This window comes from Littorina saxatilis, linkage group LG13 (assembly GCF_037325665.1).
Source record: "Littorina saxatilis isolate snail1 linkage group LG13, US_GU_Lsax_2.0, whole genome shotgun sequence".
Lineage (NCBI taxonomy): Eukaryota > Metazoa > Mollusca > Gastropoda > Littorinimorpha > Littorinidae > Littorina > Littorina saxatilis.
Genome location: NC_090257.1, coordinates 3,081,800 through 3,105,507, shown reverse-complemented (window position 1 = coordinate 3,105,507; position 23,708 = coordinate 3,081,800). Strand labels below are relative to the sequence as shown.

The 23,708-nt window shown below is 43.7% G+C and overlaps 1 protein-coding gene across 2 annotated transcripts in view; it reads left to right on the top strand.

Annotated features, from left to right (window-relative positions):
* Window positions 1-23,708, top strand: part of LOC138946267 (E3 SUMO-protein ligase RanBP2-like) — a 112,954-nt gene that overhangs the window by 18,254 nt on the left and 70,992 nt on the right. For both annotated transcript variants that reach the window (XM_070317805.1, XM_070317804.1), the window contains exons 18-21: window positions 18,608-18,729; window positions 20,425-20,626; window positions 22,055-22,195; window positions 22,891-22,957. In XM_070317805.1, coding sequence (XP_070173906.1) covers window positions 18,608-18,729; window positions 20,425-20,626; window positions 22,055-22,195; window positions 22,891-22,957 — 532 coding nt within the window. The remainder of the gene's footprint in view (window positions 1-18,607; window positions 18,730-20,424; window positions 20,627-22,054; window positions 22,196-22,890; window positions 22,958-23,708) is intronic.

Below are 23,708 nucleotides of genomic sequence, written 5' to 3'. Positions count from 1 at the left end.
TCTGACTGCGTTGCAAATGCTTGACTTGCTTGTCGAAGAGACACTGCGTAGAAACTGACTCAAATTCAGTGCAAAGCAAGCCAGTGTCAAAACTGGCAGTGACAAGACGTAAAAAGTTTGCGTGTTCGGAAATGGCGACCTGTGGATCTAGTCATGGAAAATGTTATTGAGGCTCATGGAAAGTCATGGAAAAGTCATGGAATTTTGTTTCTAAAACCAAGTGGGGACCCTGCATACTAGAAATCAACAGTGTGGCTGCTTCCTGTCATGCGGACTACAATTATTTTTTGCTGAATTAATTTCAGATGTTGACACTGGTGTCAGTTATGAAATAATTTTAACCAAAAATTCCCACTCCGCACAGAAAGTAGCCCGGCCGTTGAATCTTGGTATGTGTCCCAAGTGGAAGAATGCGTTTATTCCATGTAGAAGTCTGGACGGATTTGTGGTGGTCTACATGATCGCTTTTATGGGAAGGACGGTACCTTTAAAAAAAGTGTTGCTTGTCATTTCTTTTGTCGGTGTCTTTGTCTTGTCTTTTTAGTTTTCTTTTGAAGTTGTCTCTCCCTGCTGGGGAAATCGCGGAATGAGAAACTGCTGGAATTAATTCTTCTTGATTCATTTATATTTCTTTGGAAGATTGATGTCCTCTGTACAAAGAATAATCTTGAAAGAAGAATGTGTTTCCCTATGTGTTTTCTTTAGTTACTAATATTTTGGAGACTCCAGTGGCTAACTAAGTTGGTGGGGTTGTGTACTGTAACAACGCATGGTTCAGTGGCTGTTTGCAAACCAGTCATGGCTTTCTTTATTTGTTTCGGTGTCTGCACAAGTTGCCTGATGTTTGCTGAACAATCAGACGAAAGAGACAACATGTATATTTGGTGAAAGATCCTGCATCACCTGTAATTGCCCGACGAAGTGTAAATGTTCATTAAATTACATTCTTATCCCAACTCACATACAGCAATTTACTCCAGTTTAGTGCTAGGACGCTGAATAGCATCGCCTTGGTAACAAGGGGAGGTCACCCTAAAAAAGAGCTACCTTGACCCCTTAACATGACAAAGTCACGCGTGACTTCCTGACCTTGCCGCCATCTTTGAATCATTCACTCTCCAGCGATCTGTGTCTACAGACGTGTTTTGATTTTGCTCCGGCTTTCAGCCGGTTTGTCTGACTTCTGCCTTTGTCAGACCCTGCCTTGGTACTTGCACACGGTCCCTCTGCTCCTACTGTGTGTTTGGGTGAGCTTTTTTGTCGTTTGTTATCGTTTTGTGACTTAGGTTTGGTCGAATACTTAGCTTTGTTTACATTTTTTCCGTTCGCCATGTCGGATAAGGAAAGAATAAAAATGCTAAGTCGGTGGCCGAGCCTTCTCCCACAAAGAAGCCTTCTCGTAAGTCGTAGAGTTCGGCATGTTAAGCTTTGATTAAAGTCACAGATCCTTGACTAAATCCTCGTTTGATGTGCGATAGACTTACCTTATTCTCCGGCTATGCCTAGTTTGCCTTCAGCTGCTTCACCGGTCTTGTCCGGTTCAGGCCCTGTTAGCGAGAAGCAGGATGTTTATGCTATTTTGCACTCCTTGAGTGCTTAGATATCCTCTCTTTCAGCCGAGTTTTCGTCTACCAAGGCTGAGATGTGTCTTTGCCTTCCGGTGTGGGAGGTGTGCGTTCCCTTGCCAGGGTGTGTGTCCGCCTTCCTCCACTTTTACGTCCGCCGACGTTCACGCCTCGTTTGAGGGCAGCCGTGGTGTTTCCCTGCTGCGTTCCCAGGCCTCTTGGACTGACGACGATCAAGGTATTTATACTTCGCCAGTAACCGGGTTCTCCGGCCAAAACGAAGTGCGTGTTTGGAGAGAGTAGCCACACCGGTTCGTGTGCGCGAAAGCTTAGGCCCTAGGTCTACGTCGTTCCGATTGAGTGAACGTCTAGATCGAGGGAAAAGCCCAGACACGCGTTCGGTCTCTGACCGAACAGGGGAAGTGCGTCCTCCGACACTCCCTAGAGGAGCGGTTGGTGCGGCAGCACAGCTTTCACAGCTTTCCCCGCTTCCGCCTTTCAGGCAGGAAGCAGTCCCTAGGGACGTACCGCTTGGGTATAAAATCCCTCGTGGGCGTCTCTTCCGGGCGACACTTCGTCGGACTATGGTAGTCACGGCGGAAGTGTCTTGCCTGACTTCACGGAAGTGAGGGACTATGAGTCGGATTTTGGCACTTCCGTCCAGGGTGACGAAGATGTCAACTTCCGCATACCGACTAAGTTTCCGCAAGCTCTGGCTTTAGCGGAGGAAGTGGCTTCACGGTATTTTGAGGAGGGGGTGTCATTCCCCGCTTCCGCCCTCTGGGCAGGAAAGCAGTCCCAAGGGACACACTGCTTGGGTATCGCATCCCTCGTGTGTCGTCTCTTCTGGGTTACGCTTCGCCTGACTATTGTAGTCAGGGCGGAAGTTCGTTGCCTTGTTGCACGGATGTGCGGGATTATGAGTCGGATTTTGGTGCTTCTGTTCAGGTTGACGAAGATGCCAACTTCCGTGTACTGGTTGAACTTCCGCTAGCACTGGCTTTGGCGGCGGAAGTTACTTCACGGTAGTTCGAGGAGTGTGCGGCAACACTTGTAGGTTTGTTGCCCAACCTCCTTCCGCTTTGGGGGATTCCCGTTCTGCGAAGGACTGGTAACAGCAGTTCCGTTTTCGGAAATTCCCGTTTTCGGAAATTCCCGTTGGTAGCGTTTGAGCTGTCTATGCTACTGACTACTGGGCAGTATGGCGGTGCGTTTCACGCTGTACCGTGGTTAATAGCACAAGGTCTGGCTCCTGATTCAGCGCAGCCTTACCGTGCTTCTTTGTTTTTAGCCTCAGCTTTGCCTGCTGGTTTGGCTAAGAGGTTTACACTGCTGCATATTTCAGTCAATTTGATTGGCTCGTTTGCCTTGCCTCGTTTCACTTTTCCGGAACTTGCAGTCCTTAGGCAAGATGATACAGCAGAGACAGAGTAGTCCCGTTTTCGGAGAATTCTCTTTTGTCTTTGGAGTAACTGGCTTACGTTTGCTTGAGTTATCGTCTCTCTCTGAGACTTTGCAGAGATCTCTGGCGAGATTGATCGCGTCGTCATTAGACCCATTCAGGTTTCGTGACGATGCGGTAGAGAAAGTTGTCACTATTCTGGTAGGGAAGACGGCTACAGTAGAACAGTATGTTATACTGAGTCCTCTTTCTTGTCTCTGGGGGAATAAGCACATGATCTTTTCAAGTTATCCTCTGTTTAGGAAACTTTGCAAGATTTTTTTATAGAGCTCTATCTTCTCTGCTCTTGTTAACTTCGAGTTTCGTCGTGACGCACGGGAGAAGGATGTCATGTCGCTTCTAGCTGCTTTGGCTAAAGTCTTTTGAACAGCGGAGCCTCCCAGCGCTTTTCTTGGCACATTGCTTGGCTCAGGTTGCAAACAAGAGGCGGATCTACTCCGCTCTTTGCTTTTTGTGGTCCATCTTCTGGGAGAAGCTGTGATCTGCGTCGGCTGGCCACATTTGGCCTTTATTTAGGCAAGATGCGGAGCTAAGCAAACACACATTGGGTTAAACCCTCTGCCTTAGGCAGCTTCGCGGTATGTACGCCCATCTTTGGTGCGGCATACCTCTTATTTTTCACCTTCTAGGGTGAAGTTGCTAAGGCCTCAATTTTTGTTTTTTGCCTCTGTGGTGAAAAACAAGGCAAGCTGTTAAAACTTTCTCAGCTTTTACGGCTTACAGAATTGCGCTTTCTCATCAGGGTCATAAGCTTTGGTTTCTGACAAGTCGCCAGAACATGTCCAAATTATGGGCTCACATTCTGACTAAATTTTTAGGCTCACTGAGCCATTGCTCGTAACCTCTCAGTCGGAACTTTTCCGGCTAAGCCTACCTCTTGAGGCAGTGGCTTCTGTCAGCGACTTTCGCTGCGCAGCACAAAGGACTCGCAGGATTTCCTTAGTTTCAGCTTTTCTTTCTAAGAGGTTACGGAAAGAACTAATCACCATCATGTGGCTAAGCCTAGGTTTGGCACAGACGTTTTTAGCATTGGGGTTGTTTTTCTTCCACACGCAAAGACATACACCGTCGTTTGGCGGGTACGCCCTTCACAGAGAAGGGTGGACAGGTTGCAAAGTCTGTTTCGTACTCTGTCCTTGATAAAGAGAGCGGCTGTTCGTGTTCTGACCTCTCTTTTTGGCCAAATGGAATCGATTTAGGCAGAGTCCACAAGCGGCCATTTCAGGCTTCCCTGAGTTCGCTGTGGAAGCCTTCTCTTCAGGGCTGGGAGACAGTAGTCTCTCTTGAAAGCTGGTGTCGGCACACAACGAGGCAGTGGCTGCTCCCTGGGATTTTACAGGGAGTGCCAATTTCGTTTGCCCCCCCCCCCCCCCCCCGGACGAGTTTCTGTTCACAGACGCGTCTATGGAGGGCTGGGGTGCCTATCTTTCTGTTCACACTGCGTCAGGTCTGTGGAACGAGACGCAGAGTGGGGGGCACATTGATGCCCTAGAGTTAGAGGCTGTTTTCCTGGGACTCCAATCGTTTCTGTCTATGGTCAGGAACGAATAAATTGGGGTTCGCACAGACAACACGACCATGTCGGCCTTTTTCAACAAACAGGGAGGCACTTTGTCTCTCGCTCTTCTGTCAGGTCAGGTCAGATTCTTGCCTGGGGCAGCCAGCACCTTATTCTGTTGTCAGCGAAGTACGTCCCAGGCATACTCAACGTTCTTGCGGACTACTTCAGTCGCCCGTAGTGTACGATGCACACGGAGTAGTCTCTGACTCATCAGGTCCTACAACGTCTGGGTGGCATTTCGGCAAGCCTACAGTCGATCTGTTTGTGACAAGATTCTCCTGCAGGCTTCAGGTCTTTATCTCCCCCTTTCCAGACCCAGAGGGGAGGGAAACAGACGCCCTCGAAGTAAACTGGTCGCGTCTGAGCCTATGCTTTCCCCCCTTTTCATCTCTTGGGAAAGGTTCTCAGGAAGGCGGAGCGGGGACAGCCTTGCTTGGTGTTGGTGGCCCCTTGGTGGCCCAGCCAACATTGGTTCCCCGTCCTCCTTCGCCTCGCAGACGGCCCTCCATTCTTTCTAGGTCGCTGCGCCGTTCTGGCTCCTCAGACGCTACTTTAGGCTTTGTCCAAAAGGCCCACAGGGAATCGACCAGCACTGTTTATGCGTCACACTGGTCAGCTTGGACAAAGTGGTGCTCGGAGAATGGAGTTACTGCTACTTCACCTCGCTCTATGCATGTAGCAAATCATCTCTCGTGTTTGGCTGCTCAGGGCTTGGCTCCTTCTTTTTTTGAGAGTCAGGCGCTCAGCCATTTCTTCTACTCTGAAGCAATTAGGGCATAGCATTAACCTGGGCGGTGTAATTGCTAGTGTTCTTAAGGGGGCAGCGATTGGTTTTACGAAGGCTAAGTCCCCTCTTCCCGCGTGGGACTTATTTTTTTGGTACTCAAGTTTCTAGCCTCTTCGGATTTCGAACCTTTAGCTTCAGCGAGCTTAGCTAACTTGACTCGTAAAGCCTTGTTCCTCGTTTTGTTAGCCTCTGCCCGTGGAGGCGGTGAGGTGCACGCTCTTTCAGGCCTGGCTAAGGATATTTATTTTGAGAGCTATGGCTCTTTTGTTTTAAGATTTCGGCCGGAGTTCCTTGCCAAAACCAAAACAAGGTCTGTCCTCCTCTGTTATTCGCATTCCTCCTTTAAGTAGGATTCTTGCGTCTGGTGACCCTGTTATGGTCAATTGTCCTGTTTGTACTCTTACCAGCTACTTATCCCGTACCACGCCCATTAGGTCTAGGGACCAAAAACTGCTCTTCATCTCAGTTGACACTGAAAGGAGCAAGGACTTGTCGCGGGTCACTTTGGTAAGATGGGTCTCTACGCTTATTAAACAAGCGTATGCGTGGTGGCACAGACAAGTTGGGATTGGGCATTCTGTCCTTCCTATGAAGTTGTCAAGAACTCATGAAGCCAGAGCCTGGGCTACTTCTCTGGCAGTCCTCCGCTCAGGCGTGCTGGCAGAGGTCTTAGACGCTGCCTACTGGAAATCGCAGGGCGTTTTCATCAACTTTTACCTGCGAGATGTGGCCAGCACTCGTCATGGTGGCAGTAGCTCCCTACCAGCCTTTGTCGCTGCTGGACAAGTGGAATTTTGTTTTCCCACTTCCTTCATTAGCATTCTGCTGTATGTGAGTTGGGATAAGAATGTAATTTAATTGAAAATGTTCATCTAAATTTTAATTTGATTATATACTTACCCAACTCACATAGTTGATACCCGCCCTCCTGCCCCGCTTTTGGGGTTTTTATGGGGTTTTTTTCCTAAAAAAGAGGGAAATTTTTCTATGTTCGCTTTCGATTGAATGATTCAAAGATGGCGGCAAGGTCAGGAAGTCACGCGTGACTTTGTCATGTTAAGGGGTCAAGGTAGCTCTTTTTTAGGGTGACCTCCCCTTGTTACCAAGGCGATGCTATTCAGCGTCCTAGCACTAAACTGGAGTAAATTGCTGTATGTGAGTTGGGTAAGTATATAATCAAATTAAAATTTAGATGAAAATTTTCAAGTACACAATATTTCTACGTCTCATACTTATTTTTTAGCATAAGGCGGTAGCGTTGTAGCTTTCGGAAGATAAAAACTTTCTTAACCCCTTCACTGCCACAGTATAACAGCATTTTTGACTCACATGCGAAGCAAAAGTGAGTCTATGTACTCACCCGAGTCGCCGACTTTCGGCCGCCGTTCTGAATCTTAGAGATCGGAACAAACTTCTAAAAATGTTTTTACCACGTGGTACAAACTTATCTGAACGGTCAATGGGAAAGAACTGTGTTAAACCCCTACAAGAAGTTGGACAGTGGCTACCTCCCATTTAGTTTTCACAAATGTCCTGAAAAGTGCTGATGTAAATGCCACGTACACGTACCTAGTACGTGTATGGGCGTATGACAAACCAAACATGACCACGTACCTAGTACGTGCTGGGCAGTGAAGGGGTTAAAAGAGAGTGAGGGGTAGATAAGCACTTTTTTCACAAAGATTGACTGAATGACTGGTTTGCAGAAAGCATTTTTCAAAGGTACAGGGTTTCATGTTGAATTTTGTTTGTTTTGTCATACGCGTATGCACAGACTTTGTAATTATCAGAATATTTTTCAGTGAGTGACAATGATGGCTAGTATTTTGTTCAAACCGGTACCCTAACTTTTATGATGCAAACTGTCCAGAAAAAAACCGGTAGGCTGGTCATTGGAACAAGTAAAAGTCCAACTCAGAGTACTGGTTTTATTTTTTACCTGCGAAAAAAACGGTTGTTCTAAAAATCAACCGGTAGGTCATACCGGCAGCCTATATTTTACCGGTACAGTATTTTCTTGTTTCAACCAGTAAAATACCGGTAATTACCGGTTAACGCCAATACTGGAGTGACCAATACTGGAGTGACCTTAAAAAGAGACCATTGCCCTCAGCATGTTTTGAAATGTGAAAAGAAATTCATTGATTTAAGACAGGTCTGAATTAGTTATTAAGTGGATGTGTTGAATTATGGTTGGTAAGATGAAGAAAAGATAAAAATGAACAGTTTCATTCAGGTAAGCAGCAAATTTGATTTATTTTGTGTTTATTGTGAGAAGGAAGACTGTGTTAATTTTGTTGTTGTTGTGTGTTTTGTTTATCTGTACAGTTCCTTTAAGCTGATTGTATTTCAGTTTTTCAAGCAATCTTCTTCCATAAAGATTTTGTTGACAGTAAAGTTGCTGTGTGAACATGTGGTTTTATTTTTGCATTTTTCCATAGCTGTTTGCACCAGTGCCAAATCAAATGTGATCAAGTGTAGTTCACACTGAATAAGTTCTGATTTTTGTATATTATATCTGCAAAAATGCTTGAGTCTTTAGTTTGCTTGTTTTATATATGGGCCAAAGTCAAAAGGTGCCAAATGGAACACTATATTTTCAATTTATGTTTTATACTTTCTTTTTTGCATTTTTGACACTATAAATTAATGTATTTTAATGTTTTTTAAAACTAACCCTGCAGTTTTTCAACCAACTGAATAAATTTGTGTTTTGTGTCCTGCTCTGAAATCTGTTTCTCGTGACATACAACATCTTCAGTGCTGTTTTTTGTTACCTTAAATGCCAATTTCAAGATGGAAGTATATCTTTTTGTACAAAATCCAACACACTCTTTTGAATTATTATTCTCTTTATTTATTATTCTCTTTATTTATATAGCGCCTTATCCGAAGTTCAAAGCGCTTTTATGGTCAAAAGAAATGTTCAAATATAATATCTTTTAAGCATGGCCATCATGAAAATGTCACGTCACTAGAAACAGATTTTTGGTTTTTCTGCAAATCTTCCTAGAAAAAACAACAAAGACTTCTCAGACAAACCATGTAGCATTTGTTTTCTAACATTTATTTAACTTGTGTAAAGAGACAAGAAAATCCTGAAGTACATTTTTGCATGAAAAACAACACTTTTCCAGTTTCTTGTGACAAGTCAGTGTGACGGAAGAGATTAGTTTTCCGTCACATGTTACGAGAAACATTTTTATTAACATTAATCCTGTAAAATTGAAAATTTTAATAATAAATTTTAATTTGATTATATACTTACCCAACTCACATATAGCAATTTACTTCAGTTTAGTGCTAGGACGCTGAAATCGTCACCTTGGTAACAAGGGGAGGTAACCCTAAAAAAAGAGCTACCTTGACCCTATAACAGGACAAAGTCACGCGTGACTTCCTGACCTTGCCGCCATCTTGGAATCATACGATCGATAGCGAACAGAAAAACCGCCTCCTTTTTTTAGGACCCCATAAAACCCTCAAAAGCGGGGCAGGTGGGAGGGTCTCCACTATGTGAGTTGGGTAAGTATATAATCAAATTAAAAATTTATTATTAAAATTTTCAATTAAATTACATTCTTATCCCAACTCACATATAGCAGATTGCTAATAAAGGCGGTGGGATGCTCAATCTATGAGCTAGGCAAAAAATATGCCCTGCTGCAACCATTGCTGGAAGCGCATTAGAACCGTAACGCCGCGTGCTGGAAAAGCCACGCAGGTAAAGGTTGATAGAGAGCTCCTACGATATCCAGTAGACGAAGTCAAGGACCTCGGAATATCCTACTGATTTGAACACCAACGTAGACAAGACCCTGTCTACCCTTGTAATCAAAAACGATAAGAGTAGTTTTGCTTATGAACCTTTAACCTCTTGTAAAGGACAGGAAGGAGCATAGCGAGATAACTGGTCAGATTCGTAACAATGGATCGCCTATGGCGAGAATCTTATAAAGAGGAAAACAATAAAAACCATCAGAGATGGTTGTCCTAGTTGTTGATGCCTGACTAAGAAGTCTGGCCGGAAACAGAGTGAGGTAGAGAGCCTCTATTGAAACCTACATAACACTGTAAGCCAAAGAGTGTGTGAATCTCACTACATCTGCGCGCTGCAGCTAGGAGAAAAGGAAGAACGTTTCACGTAATGTTTATGAAGGCTAGCAGAATGCAGCGGTTCAAAACCTGTGGAGCATCGAAACTCCGAAACCAAAAGACTCAGACTTGTCTTGCTGTGGTCTTTTGTATTGATCACTATCCAGTATATGGTCTCTCTGAGAAAAGAGACCTGTCGTCTTATAATGCGAGCTAAAGAAGTCACACTGACAAGATTAGGGAGAAGCATATCCTAATTCACGTAAGGCCTAGAAATAGGCCCATGTTCTAACAAACCGTCTGGACAGAGCTCAAAAGAGAATAGTCCAAGATACCAAAAACACTCCCCCCCCCCCCCCCCCCCTTTTCTTCACCTTACTGCCTTATCTCAACAGGCTAATGAGTGAGGAGGAAGGACCCGTTTGCGAGAGTGTGACAGAAAGTCACTGATCCTTTCAAATAAAATGATGAATCTCTGATAGGAAATCAAGCACCAGAGAAGACAACCATTGTCCTCAATGGCTAAGGGAGTGGTATCAGTGAGAGCAAAGTACACATCTCCCTACACAGTGGCTTGAAATAAAGAGGGCGAACTTCTGTTAACCTGAAATGAATCCGATCCGCTCTCAGACTAAGCTCCTATCGCTACCCATCCCGAGAGAGGGGTGCGTGAGCGTCTTTAAATTTTCAGTTTCCCGATGGCCGTAACGCTAGAGGCATTACATGAAGTCAGAGAGTTCAAAAACCTTGAGAAAATAATCTCAAAGTAAGAGAACTGGCCTAGGGATAGAATAAGGCTTCCGTATAAAACCAAGGTTTCCTTAACTAGAAAATCAAGTGCTAGAAACCTAAAGTTGGGAAAAATCGCTGAGGGGAAGGTAAGTTGTACCCTCCCTCTGCCCTTTGAGCGAAATTGGCTCAGCCTAAATTGACGCTTAGAAGCGTGCAGAAAGACCTGAGAAAGTACCCAAAGCTGAATCCCTGGAATGGAAAACCAAGATTCAACCTTCAGATAAACAGAGGGGTAGGCGCGGTAAAACCGGACGCCTGTATACCATACTGTGACACCTGTGACGTCACTTCGATGGCCTAGCCGAGAAGGCTAGAGAATCCAACAGGGCGAACAAATGCGTACTATTCTGCGATGTAGGAGAAAACTCCTAGCACATTGCAAAATTAAGAAAAATCCAGGGGCCGTCGCAGTGAAGGCTACAACGAGAGTGTAGCCTGTTAACTCGCGGGAGAAAACCCTGCGAGGCGTAATGCCAAAGTAGAAACACTGACCTCAAGGAATGTGATTCTATTTATTGCTGGCAAAACATAAAAAACTCACTGTCTTTTGCGTGTGGGAGAAAAACAACCCCAATGCTAAAGACTTTTGTGCCAAACCTAAGTTTAGCCACATGATGGTGTTTTAGTTCTTTCCGTAACCTCTTAGAAGGAAAAGCTGAAACTAAGGAATTTCTGCGAGTCCTTTGTGCTGCGCAGCGAAAGTCGCTGACAGAAGCCACTGCCTCAAGAGGTAGGCTTAGCCGGAAAAGTTCCGACTGAGAGGTTACGAACAGTGGCTCAGTGAGCCTAAAGATTTTGAGTCAGAATGTGAGCCCGTAATTTGGACATGTTCTGGCGACTTGTCGGAAACCAAAGCTTATGACTCTAATGAGAAAGCGCGATTCCGTAAACCGTAAAAGCTGAGATTGTTTTAACAGCTTGCCTTGTTTTTCGCCACTGAGGCAAAAAAATTAGCGGCCTTAGCAGCTTCACCCGAGAAGGTGAAAAATAAGAGGTATGCCGCACCAAAGACGGGCGTACATACCGCAAAGCTGCCTAAGGCAGAGGGTCTAACCCAATGTGTGTTTGCTTAGCTTCGTTATCTTGCCTAATTTGAGGCAAAATGTGGCAAGCTGACGCAGTTCACAGCTTCTCCCAGGAGATGAACCACAAAAAGCAAAGAGCGGAGAAGATCCGCCTCTTGCTTGTAACCTGAGCCAAGCAATGTGCCAAGAAAAGCGCTGGGAGGCTCCGCTGTTCAAAAGACTTTAGCCAAAGCGGCTAGAAGCGACATGACATCCTTCTCCCGTGCGTCACGACGAAACTCGAAGTTGACAAGAGCAGAGAAGATAGAGCGCGATAAAAAATCTTTGCAAAGTTTCCGAAAGAGGATAACTTGAAAAGATCATGTGCTTATTCCCTCAGAGACAAGAAAGAGGACTCAGTATAACGTACTGTTCTACTGTAGCCGTCTTCCCTAACAGAATAGTGACATCTTTCTCTACCGCATCGTCACGAAACCTGAATGGGTCTAATGACGACGCGATCGATCTCGACAGAGATCTATGCGAAGTCTCAGAGAGAGACGATAACTCAAGCAAGCGTAAGCCAGTCTACTCCAAAGACAAAAGAGAATTCTCCGAAAACGGGACTACTCTGTCTCTGCTGTATCATCTTGCCGAAGGGCTGCAAGTTCCGGTGTGACCGGAAAAGTGGAACGAGGCAAGGCAAACGAGTCAATCAAATTGACTGAGTTATGCGGCAGTGTAAACTTCTTACCCGAACCAGCAGGCAAAGCTGAGGCTAAACACAAAGAAGCACGGTAAGGCTGCGCTGAATCAGGAGCCAGACCGTGAGCTGTTAACCGCGGTACAGCGTGAAACGCACCGCCATGCTGACCAGTAGTCAGTAGCTTAGACAGCTCAACCGCTACCAACGGGGATTCCCGAAAACGGAACCGCCATGCTGACCAGTAGTCAGTAGCTTAGACAGCTCAACCGCTACCAACGGGGATTCCCGAAAACGGAACTGCTGTTTCTCGTCCTTCGCAGAACAGAAATCCCCCAAAGCGGAAGGAGGTTGGGCAAACAAACCTACAGGTGTTGCCGCACCCTCCTCGAAATACCGTGAAGCAACTTCCGCCGCCAAAGCCAGAGCTAGCGGAAGTTCAACCGGTACGCGGAAGTTGGCATCTTCGTCATCCTGAACGGAAGCACCAAAATCCGACTCATAATCCCACACATCCGTGCAACCAGGCAACGAACTTCCGCCCTGACTACAATAGTCAGGCGAAGCGTCACCCTGAAGGGATGACACACGAGGGATGCGATACCCAAGCCGTGTGTCCCTAGCTAGCTAGCAGACGGAGGTTGTACGACCAAACCCCTAGGTGTCGACACTCCCTCCTCAAAATACCGTGAAGCCACTTCCGCTGCTATAGCCAGAGCTAGCGGAAGCTTAGTCGGTATGCGGAAGCTTGAGTCTTCGTCATCATGGACGGAAGCACCCAGATCCAAATCAATGTCCCTCACTTCCGTGAAATCAGGCAAGACACTTCCGCCGTGACTACCATAGTCAGAGGAAGCGTCGCCCGGAAGAGACGACAGTCGTGGGATGCTATACCCACGCAAAGCGTCTCCTGGGACTGCTTGCCGCCCAGAGGGCGGAAGCGGGGAATATTGTGCCGCCCTTCCTCCTGCCCTCAGTGCAGTGAGTGAAAGCTGACGCACTTCCCCTGTCCGGTCAGAGACCGGACGCGTATCTGGGCTCACCCCTCATGCTAGCCGCTCAAGCAACCGTAACGGCGTAACACGGGGATCGCTTTCACTCACGGCGCGGCGTACCGGCGTGGCTACTTTCTCCAGTATACGATCTTCGCTTTGGCCGGAGAACCCAGCTACTAACGAAGAATAAATACCTTGATCGTTAACAGGCCGACCCCCAGAAGAGGCCTGAGAACGCAGAAGAGAAAGACCGTCACTGCCATCAAAAGACGCATGCACGTCAGCGGACGTGACTGTGGCCGAAGGAGGAACACACACCCTGCCCAGGGAACGGGAATCGCCGACACCAGGAGAAAAGACAGAAATTCTGCCTTGGTTGACGAATCTGCTGAGAGTGATGAAATCTGAGCGCTCAGTGAGCGCAAAATAGCAGAAACATCTTGCTTATCACTAACAGAGCTAGAACCTGAAGCGACTGTAATTGATTCTAAAGACAATCTTGGCATGGGTAATTCAGACATGTCAATAGTAGCTCATAGAGAGCAAAATAGCAGAAACATCTTGCTTATCACTACAGAGCTAGAACCTGAAGCGACTGTAATTGATTCTGAAGGCAATTTTGGCATGGATAAATCAGGCATGTCAATAGTAACATCAAAAGAAGATCTTGACGAGAGGTCTGAGACGTTAATCACAGCATGACTCACAGAGGCTTTCGATTTACGGGGAGGCTTTTTGACAGGAGAAGGCTCCGCCACTGGCTTAGAGTTTTCCTTTTACCGCTAACCGACATGGTGGGTAAAAAGTGTAAACAACAGCTAAGCGCTGGCAAAACCTAAGTCAACTAACGATGAAAAACATCAAAATAGCTCACCCCAAATACACGTAGAGAGCAGAGGAACGTGCGCGAGTACCAAGGTGTGGGTCTGACACAAGAAGTATCAGACAACAACGGCTGAAAGTCCGTATCCACGGATCGCTGGAGAGAGTATGATTCCAAGATGGCGGCAAGGTCAGGAAGTCACGCGTGACTTTGTCCTGTTATAGGGTCAAGGTAGCTCTTTTTTAGGGTTACCTCCCCTTGTTACCAAGGTGACGATTTCAGCGTCCTTGCACTAAACTGAAGTAAATTGCTATATGTGAGTTGGGATAAGAATGTAATTTAATCGAAAGTTAGTTGTGTGCTTCTGTTCCGTAAAACTTCGTTAACATAACATTACAAAGAAGAATAAGCACTCGGTTTTTCTTAGAAGGATGTTCTTTCATGTCTCTCGTTATTTTTGGACCCCGCGTTGTTCCCTGTGACGTGTAAAAAAGCGTGTGACGTGTAAAAAAGCGTGTGACGGATTCAGAAAACGTACCCGGTCGCAAGGACGCCATGCGTTCGAATGTGCCAGAAACTCGTATGTCGCTCAGACCACTTTGCGGATGTCGTAAAAGCAGCTGCCGTTAATCTAGATCGAAAGTAAGGTGCCGAAAATCGCGTGCTGTCTCTCGTGACGTTTGTGACAGATTTTTTGCAACATGTCAAAACTCATTTTAATTTTGGTACCATGCTATTTTTTGAACTTTTAATATGTAGCCTACATTGATAACATTTTGTTGACCCCAAAACGATGGCTCTTTCTTTTCATTTTCTTTATGCAAAAAAGCAAAGAAAGAGGAATTTAGTGTGACAGAACATGTCACAGGAGACTGTAGTTTTTTAACCTTCAAATTCTCAATGTTGATTGTTTTTTTCATATTGAAGACCAATTCAAATAAAAGAATGAACTTTACTGAACCGGCCCATCTATTCTTTATTTAAGAAAAAACAAGGTTACACTGTTTAATTTTGCATTTCTAATGACACCCAAAAACGAGGCTTTAGAAACGGCAAAAAATAGGGGGAAATTAGGATAAGAAATTCATAAAAAAAATACTATCAACTTTGTGTTCTGAAACTTTGGCAATATCATCTGCAAACACTTTAGTACAATGTTATTGAGAGCTTTAGTTAAAATATTTAAAAAATCTTTAATTTATTAGCCTTTTAAAAATGTCACATGACAAGAGGCACCTTTTGACTTTGGCCCATATAGCATTAGATAAATGTACCATTCTAAGTTACATTGTGGCTGTTAACTTTTTGTGAGGAGAATGTTTTAAATGCTTGAGTGATTTCTGAGAGTGATTATGTCACATTGTACTAGATCACTTTTTATGGGGAGAATGTTTGAAATGCTCAAGTGATTTTATTTTCAGGACCAGCAGTAGAGTCAATGGCTGAAATGAACAGGATGATAGTTCATTTGGAACCTCAAATATTTGTTACTTTATCAAGAGTTATGTTTTCCCCCGACTTGTAAAATGGAACATTCATGAGATCTAGAATGCAAATGTGTATGGCCGTCCATACAAATGGACTAATTTGTATGCATAAAGATACATATACTTTCCTTTGTGTGTAAACCATTTTGAAAATCACGACAGATTCATCAGGGCTTTTACATGGAATAAGATCCTCCCACTTAAAGCAACACACCAAAACTCTACAGCCTCATTGCAAACATAGACAGCCTTTTGATTTTGAGTATGTGTCCAGACGGGCGCAGTGGCGTGGTGGTAAGACGTCGGCCTCCTAATCTGGAGGTTGTGAGTTCAAATCTCGGTCGTTGCCGCCTGGTGGGTTAAGAGAGGAGATTTTTTCGATCTCCCAGGTCAACTTATGTGCAGACCTGCTTAGTGACTTAACCCCCTTCGTGTGTACACGCAAGCACAGGACCAAGTGCGCACGGAAAAGATCCTGTAATCCATGTCAGAGTTCGGTGGGTTATAGAAACATGAAAATACCCAGCATGCCTCCCCCGAAATCGGCGTATGCTGCCTGAATGGCGGAGTAAAAACAGTCATACACGTAAAAATCCACTCGTGCTAAAAACATGAGTGAACGTGGGAGTCTAAGCCCATGAACGAAGAAGGAGGAGGAGGAGGAGGAGAGTGTGTGTCCAAGGGGAGGGGAGCTTACTCCTCATAACAGACCCCACAGATCGGTGGTGTGACACCGCTTACATGGAAAAAGAGTGTCCTTCCTCTTAGAGTAACTTAGACACTAATAAAAATGTACAGCCTGATTGCAAGAACAACAAATTCAAATAATAAATTTTAAAAAAAACTGCGCCAGATTAAGACAGCCTGTCGATTGTGGATATGTGTCCAAGCGTGGTATGCTCTTATTCAATTGTTTAAGAGTAGACAGATATGTGGTGTGATCGTTTACATGGGAACAGACCTGGGAACCCATATGATTTTGCCGTATTGTGTACGCATGATTGTCTAGAATGCGATCAGTACGGTCAGTGGGGAAAAAATACGACGAGAACCTAGAATACTTTTCTTCACAAGCTCATCCCGAAGCCGATCCAGTATTTTGACACATTATTAAAGGTTTTTTTCAGTAAACATTGGAAGAAGCGTTTATTTTAAATGTATTGGTAAACTTAATTAATGATGTGATGGATGCGTGTGAAGCATGTTTGAATCATGGATGTTTAAATGCTGTGTGGAGCTACAGTGGAACCCCCCTTTTAAGACCTGGTTTTCTCAGACTTTCTGTTCATAACCTGTGTAAAGTTACCCCCGTTTTTAGACTCCCTCCTTTTTGACTCACATGCGAAGCAAAAGTGAGTCTATGTACTCACCCGAGTCGTCCGTCCGGAAAACTTTAACGTTGGATTTTCTTGGACACTATTAAGTCTATCAACACCTGATGTGGCCTGATGGTGTATGGTTACAAGATCTCAAAAAACATGTGCGGCAACTTGACCTCACTTCAAGTTCAAGGTCACAGGGGCCGTAATTGTTGTCTTAAAAACGACCATTTTTCACATTTTTCGCATTTTCTCTGAAGTTTTTGAGATTTAATACCTCACCTATATATGATATATAGGGCAAAGTAAGCCCCATCTTTTGATACCAGTTTGGTTTACCTTGCTTCAAGGTCAAGGTCACAGGAGCTCTTCAAAGTTGGATTGTATACATATTTTGAAGTGACCTTGACCCTGAACTATGGAAGATAACTGTTTCAAACTTAAAAATTATGTGGGGCACATGTTATGCTTTCATCATGAGACACATTTGGTCACATATGATCAAGGTCAAGGTCACTTTGACCCTTATGAAATGCGACCAAAATAAGGTAGTGAACCACTAAAAGTGACCATATCTCATGGTAGAAAGAGCCAATAAGCACCATTGTACTTCCTATGTCTTGAATTAACAGCTTTGTGTTGGATGACCTTGACCTTGGGTCAAGGTCACATGTATTGGAGGAAAAATGTGTAAAGCAGTTCTTAGTGTATGATGTCATTGCTAGGTTTAGCTGAAGGTCAAGGTCATGTCAAGGTCAAGCATGTGAGTCGTATGGGCTTTGCCCTTCTTGTAAGACATTGTTTTCACAGACTTTCTGTTCATAACCTCTGTAAAATTACCCCCATTTTAAGACTACCTCCTTTTTAAGACCTGATTTTCTCAGATGTTTGAAGGTCTTAAAAGGGGGGTTCCACTGTAGTACCCCCATTTTCCTGAAATACACCACGTTTGTTGTTGACCGGCACGGTTGGCCTAGTGGTAAGGCGTCCGCCCCGTGATCGGGAGGTCGTGGGTTCGAACCCCGGCCGGGTCATACCTTAGACTTTAAAATTGGCAATCTAGTGGCTGCTCCGCCTGGCGTCTGGCATTATGGGGTTAGTGCTAGGACTGGTTGGTCCGGTGTCAGAATAATGTGACTGGGTGAGACATGAAGCCTGTGCTGCGACTTCTGTCTTGTGTGTGGCGCACGTTATATGTCAAAGCAGCACCGCCCTGATATGGCCCTTCGTGGTCGGCTGGGCGTTAAGCAAACAAACAAACAAACAAAGTTTGTTTGAGAATACTCCAAATGCAAAACAGGGGTTCCCAGGTCTGTGGGAAGTAAGATATCTTTATTTCTTCAGTTGAATTGTAAATAAGCTGCATGAGTCAGTTCGACAGTCTTATGCAGCAAAGTGCAAACTATTTTCTGCTGAGTCTTTGTTTTGGTAAGAATGTTCCCTGTGCAGGTCAAGTAATGTTATCACGTCTGTCATAGTTATTGTTCAGTTTGTGTGTGTCAAGATATCGCTGATGGCGCATGAGAAAAAGTGGCGTATTTAAATTTGTTGACAAAATGAGTTTATAGTGTCAGGAACGAAAGCAAAGTATTCTTAGGAACAAGACAAAACGCAAGATTCACACTACCTTTCTTACTGTGGAAAATGTAGAGCTCTTGAATGCACATAGGCCTAGTAATAATATCCAGGTATATGACATATATGGGAATTCCTTTCAGAACAAATATGATTTACAGAAACAGTGCTCAGAAATACAGATTTGTAAGCAAAAAACCCAACCTTTTCAGGTTCGAAGTTTTGCAAAACCATTCGGTATGTGGAATTATTTTACTCTGCAGGGTTCAAAAAGCTCAGAATCTAAAAATCAGTCGATGTTCTTCTGCTGACAGTTGGAGGTACCTAACTTGAAAGTGTATTGGGAGATTTGTGTTCCTTCTTCTCAAACGCAGTCATAAGTAAAACAGATAAACTATGCATGTGGTGATTCATTCTGTGGCCGTCTTGTGTGTTACAGGTAAAGAGCCTGACGGAAGGTAACCACGGCAACCGTGGCTCAGCCAATCAGGTGGCATGCCTGGAGGCTCGTGCGGCGTTGTATTGGAACCATGCCCACACTGTGCTCACTCGCTTCGAAAAGTGAGTGAAACATCAAGTCTGTGATTCTGTAGACAGACGTTTAGATTTCTGTCTACATACACTCCTCAGAAATGCTTCTGAATCTTGATTGCGCTTGTGCAAAATGTGTGTGTGTGTGTGTGTGTATTCTCTTTCACTATGCAAGAATGTGAGACAAGAAAGCCTAGCTCTTCCTCCGTGTGTCTTTCATGCCTTAACCCCCCCCCCCCCCCCCCCCCCCCCCCAGGACTTTGAGTACACTTGCACCTGAAGCGTGGTGTCTTGTGTAATTATTCCTGGAACATCACATTGCTGACAGCGTCTTGATTATGAAATGTGCTGCAAGTTCATCTCAGTCTGGCTGCTGTTGGCGACATTACATGGTGTTTGTGACAAGGAGAGAATAACAGTGAAAGGACAGCTCCCTTGTAAAGACAGTCTTGTGCTGGTGTACGGGGTGTCTGTTTGTGACAAGGAGAGAATAACAGTGAAAGGACAGCTCCCTTGTAAAGACAGTCTTGTGCTGGTGTACGGGGTGTCTGTTTGTCCCAGGTTCCACTGTATTACTGTTGCCAGTAGCATTTTTTTTAAACTCATTGCATTATTTTTGAGGTAGAGAGTTTTGACAGAAATATACACATGACTGGACATCCATGCCTCAGAAACGCTCTATTTCCTTAAGTACACTTCTGCATGCCTGCCCCCCACCCCCCCCCCCCTCCATCCCTGATTTAACTCATGATTGTACTCTCTTTCTCTTTCTGTGTCTCTGTCTCTATTCTGTGGTTTTAGCCCCCTCCAGGACTTTGAGTACACTTGCACCTGAAGTGTGGTGTCTTGTGTAATTATTCCTGGAACATCACATTGCTGACAGCGTCTTGATTATGAAATGTGCAAAAAGTTCAGTTCAGTCTGGCTGCTGTTGGCGACATTACATGGTGTAAGAGAATAATAGTTATGCATCTCTGTAACTGGGTATCAGATAAGGTCAATTTGAGGCTTGATTATGAATGGCCCATTTTCTGAGAGAGAAAAATAGACAGCTGTGCTTTGTCATTTGATTGAAACTGATGAATGAAATTGTTAATGTAAAATTGAAGAGAAGTTTAAGAACGGTACACTTTTTAGATACCTTAGCGACAGCACGTTTCGCCCTGCAGTCCGGACTGACGATCTAACAGCGAACGACAAGAAGATACCTTGACAGATTCTTGGGCATATTTAATTTTTGTTTCCTTATTTTTTATTCACTTGGAGAAACACGATGAGGCGCAAACAAGGTAAATGTTTGTTAGCAATGACAAGGCATAAAACTTAAGGGTTGGTAGGTTGATTACTTTTTTAATTTTCTTTGTTGTTTTAAATTTGTATTTTGATTGAAGTTTTTTTTTCATGTACATGTATGCCCAGGAGCATGTTGCTTTTTATTGGCCTGAAATTGTACAAACTGTGTCCCCTGAATGTTCGAGAAGAGTAACTTTCTTTATGAAGTCGGCAAGATAAAAAAATTTCATTTTTAATACATTTTTCTTTTTGGAGGGTGAAACAATTTTCTGGGGTCGGGAGGAAAAATTAGGATCGGTCGGGGAATAAGAAACATTGAGGTCTTTTTTTTTCTTTTTTTCTTTTTTTTCTAGTCCAGAAAGCACAGTTATATCATTAAACTATGCCTTTTTTTTTGTGTGCCAAAATCAAATTTAATTTCTGTTGCGTCAGGAACATGCGGGGCCAGTACGGCAAGGTGCGGCTGTTTGACGACGGCAACGACGCCGACCTGACGCCGGAGGTGGTGAGAGACATGACGCAGGACACCAAGTTTGCCGTGGCCGTCATCGCTATGAGGGAAGGGCGTTACGAGGAGGCTGTCAGAGGGTTCGAACCTCTCACCACACCCTACGCTTCTTTCTACCGGGCCCAGGTAAAACTGCTAAAATGTTGTCAGCACTCCTGTGACCAGTGTAGTGAATGGACTTTAAAACGTGCTAGCAGTTGTAAGAACAAGAAACAAACCTGACGCTAGGATTTGTTGTTTTAAATTCTGTTACTTTAGCATTTTAAATGCATCATATATCAAATATATCAACACATGTGACTATTATCATATCAAAAACAATTTAGTGACATGAATAGTTTGGTTTGAGAAAGTTTGTGAAATTTTAAAAAATCCATGTATTTCTAGCTCAGATTAATGTAGAAAAGTCGATGAAATACACGGTCCCTTGTAAACAATTCTGCTCACCATCCCAGGTAATGTCAGCTTTAAAACTATGCTTCCATTTGCATACATGCCCAGTCTGAGTGCTTTCTGTGCAAAGTGAGAATGTTTTCGTTAATTAATTTCTTAGCTGACACTAGTGTCAATTTGCAAAATGAACTCAAGAAATTCAATCCCTGCACAGGAAGCAGCCAGGCTGTGTTTTTTGTTGAAGGATGCTGTTAGGCCAACAAAAATAAATAGTCTGTTTACGGTAACATAGGCAAACAAAATAGGGTCGGTAGGTCGGGATTTATTTTTTTATTTTTTTCCCTCAAAAAAACATATTTTAAAGTTTTTTTGTGTTTTTTTTCCAATGCCAAAAAAAAGTCTAAGGTCGCGCGAAAAAATAGGGTCGGTCGGGATACCGTAAACAGACTTTTTTTGGGGGGGGCCTTATCCCTGTAGCTTGATATTAATTGGGCAAAGTCTACTTTAGCAACCTCGCTGCACACAGCTTGGGCACTGAATTTTTGGTAAAAAGACTGCGCAGAGTCTTTGCAAAGTTAACTTTGGACTCGGTTAACTCTTTGTGCATATATGATTATTGTGTGTCACAACCGTCGAACGCAGAAGAAGATTATTGTGTGAACAGTACATGTGGTGATTTGTGTCTGTATGATTAATTTGTTTTATGTAGGTTGTACTTTTAATTCTATTAATTTAATTCAGTTCTATTCTGTATATATATATATGTGTTCTTTTGTAAAGGGCCTAGAGCTATAGGTTAGGCACTTAAAAATGTCCAGTTATTATTATTATTATTATTATTGTCTCCCAGGTACGGATATATTCGTACCCACTCATATGGCTCTATCTGACTTTGTACAGATATATCCGTACACAGTCACTTTAGTCGCTTCCTGTAACGTCGATCGAACGCCTGCATTCCAGCGTCTTGATACACAGTAGCTACACAGTTACAATTCTGAGTGACCTGCTGCAGCACAGCTTGTCTCGGCTAAAAAAAACAACTTGGTCAACATAGGTGGGGTAGAAAGTGTTAAGAAAAGCTTTGATGAGAGCTTGGGCAGATCTGAGATAGTGAGCAGGTGTTTTTACGGAAAGGAACATTGTATTATCTGCCGTCAGATCTACAAGAGCATGGCTCAGCGGGAGCTGGAGGGCCCAGGGGCAGAGGACGTCAAGCAGCAGAGGTACACAGCGCTCATCGCTCAGGCCAGGGAGGCCCTCTATCGTACCATGGACCACCTGGGGGGAAACAAGAACCACGTCAGTATTTATTCTTGCTCTGTGTGTGTGTGTTTATTTTTTAGTGGTTGGGGACGTGGTTAGATTCAGCAGTCGACAAAACTTCTCTCAAATTGCAGAAAAAGTTGCCTTCATTTTGGTAATTCTACCAAAGTTGTTTTTTCATTGTACATAAAAATGTCGAGGATTGCCCTAAACTTTGGAAATTTGCCGAAAGTTTTATGGCTATTTTGGTAGAATTTACAGACAAAAATTAATCCTTGCTAAATTCTTCGGAGTTATGTGAGTGTGAGGTCTGTTTTGCTGTTGGTGCATGCAAATGTATCTGATTTGCTCTGTTTTGGGGAGTGGGGGGATACAATTTTTGCCTCTGCATAGTTATTGGATGTGCTTGAATACATGTCTACATCTGTGAGTGCATGTAAATCAGTCTGAGTTTGACAACATGAAAACAATCATTATGGCAGATATTTAAACAAAAATTGTTTTTAACAAGTATAACTTTGTTTCTCTTCATGTGATTGGCACTGCTGTACGCTGAAAAGCAGCAGAGGAGTACACTGAATATTGTCTGTTTTGAGACTTGAACATAATTTTGAAAACTCACACAGAATATTGTCTGTTTTGAAGCGTGAACGTAATTTTGAAAACTCACACTGAATATTGTCTGTTATGAGACTTGAACGTAATTTTGTAAACTCTTTCTTCCCTTACAGGAGTTGAACATTCTGCTTACAAGAGAGATCGATGATGTGGAGTCCAAACTCAACTGCTTTGACTGGGGTAAGCAAGGCACACTTTTTCTGTTGAGAAACTGCAGGAATTTTGATATCTAGAGGCATTGTTGGAGTGATGGTGGGTAAAACCCATAATGATGAGGACATAAGTGTTACAGACGTTTGGTCAAACATATTAACATCGCCAAAGGACTAGGTATAAACAGGTATGGGAATTGTACGCCGAACGGCGTATTTCCGCCAAATTTTTTTTTGTTCCGCCGAAAATGCAAAAGTGTCTGCCGAAAAAATAAAGGGGGGAGGCACACAAAAAAAGCACCGGTTACTTTGGCCTTTGCGCAAAAGCCCGCAAAAACTTTCCGTACTTTGTTCACGCACTGCTACCGCCCGCCTCAGTTACTTGAACTTTTATGTTTGAAAGTAAACCAGATTGCACAGATTGTGTTACAAGTTACATTTTCCTGTTTGTCTCAACAGATACATTTTTTAACAAATTTAAACCATATAATACATGTATATATTTTTTTTTCTTCAAAAAAGCAAAAATTGGTACATTTTTGTACTAAAAACTCTGATTCTAAAAACAGAATTTAATGGCAAACTTGGAGCTCAGATGACACCAGATTGCACCATCTGGGTTCTTTGGAGAAAAAATTTTTCCGGGGGGGCATGCCCCAGGACCCCCCTAGTAAGGCTAGGCGCTTTGCGCCGTCGACTTGACGCTTCGCGTCTTCAGTTATAAATTTTCAGCCTTTTTTACAATTTTCAATTCCCATGCCTGTATAAGATAGGAAGAT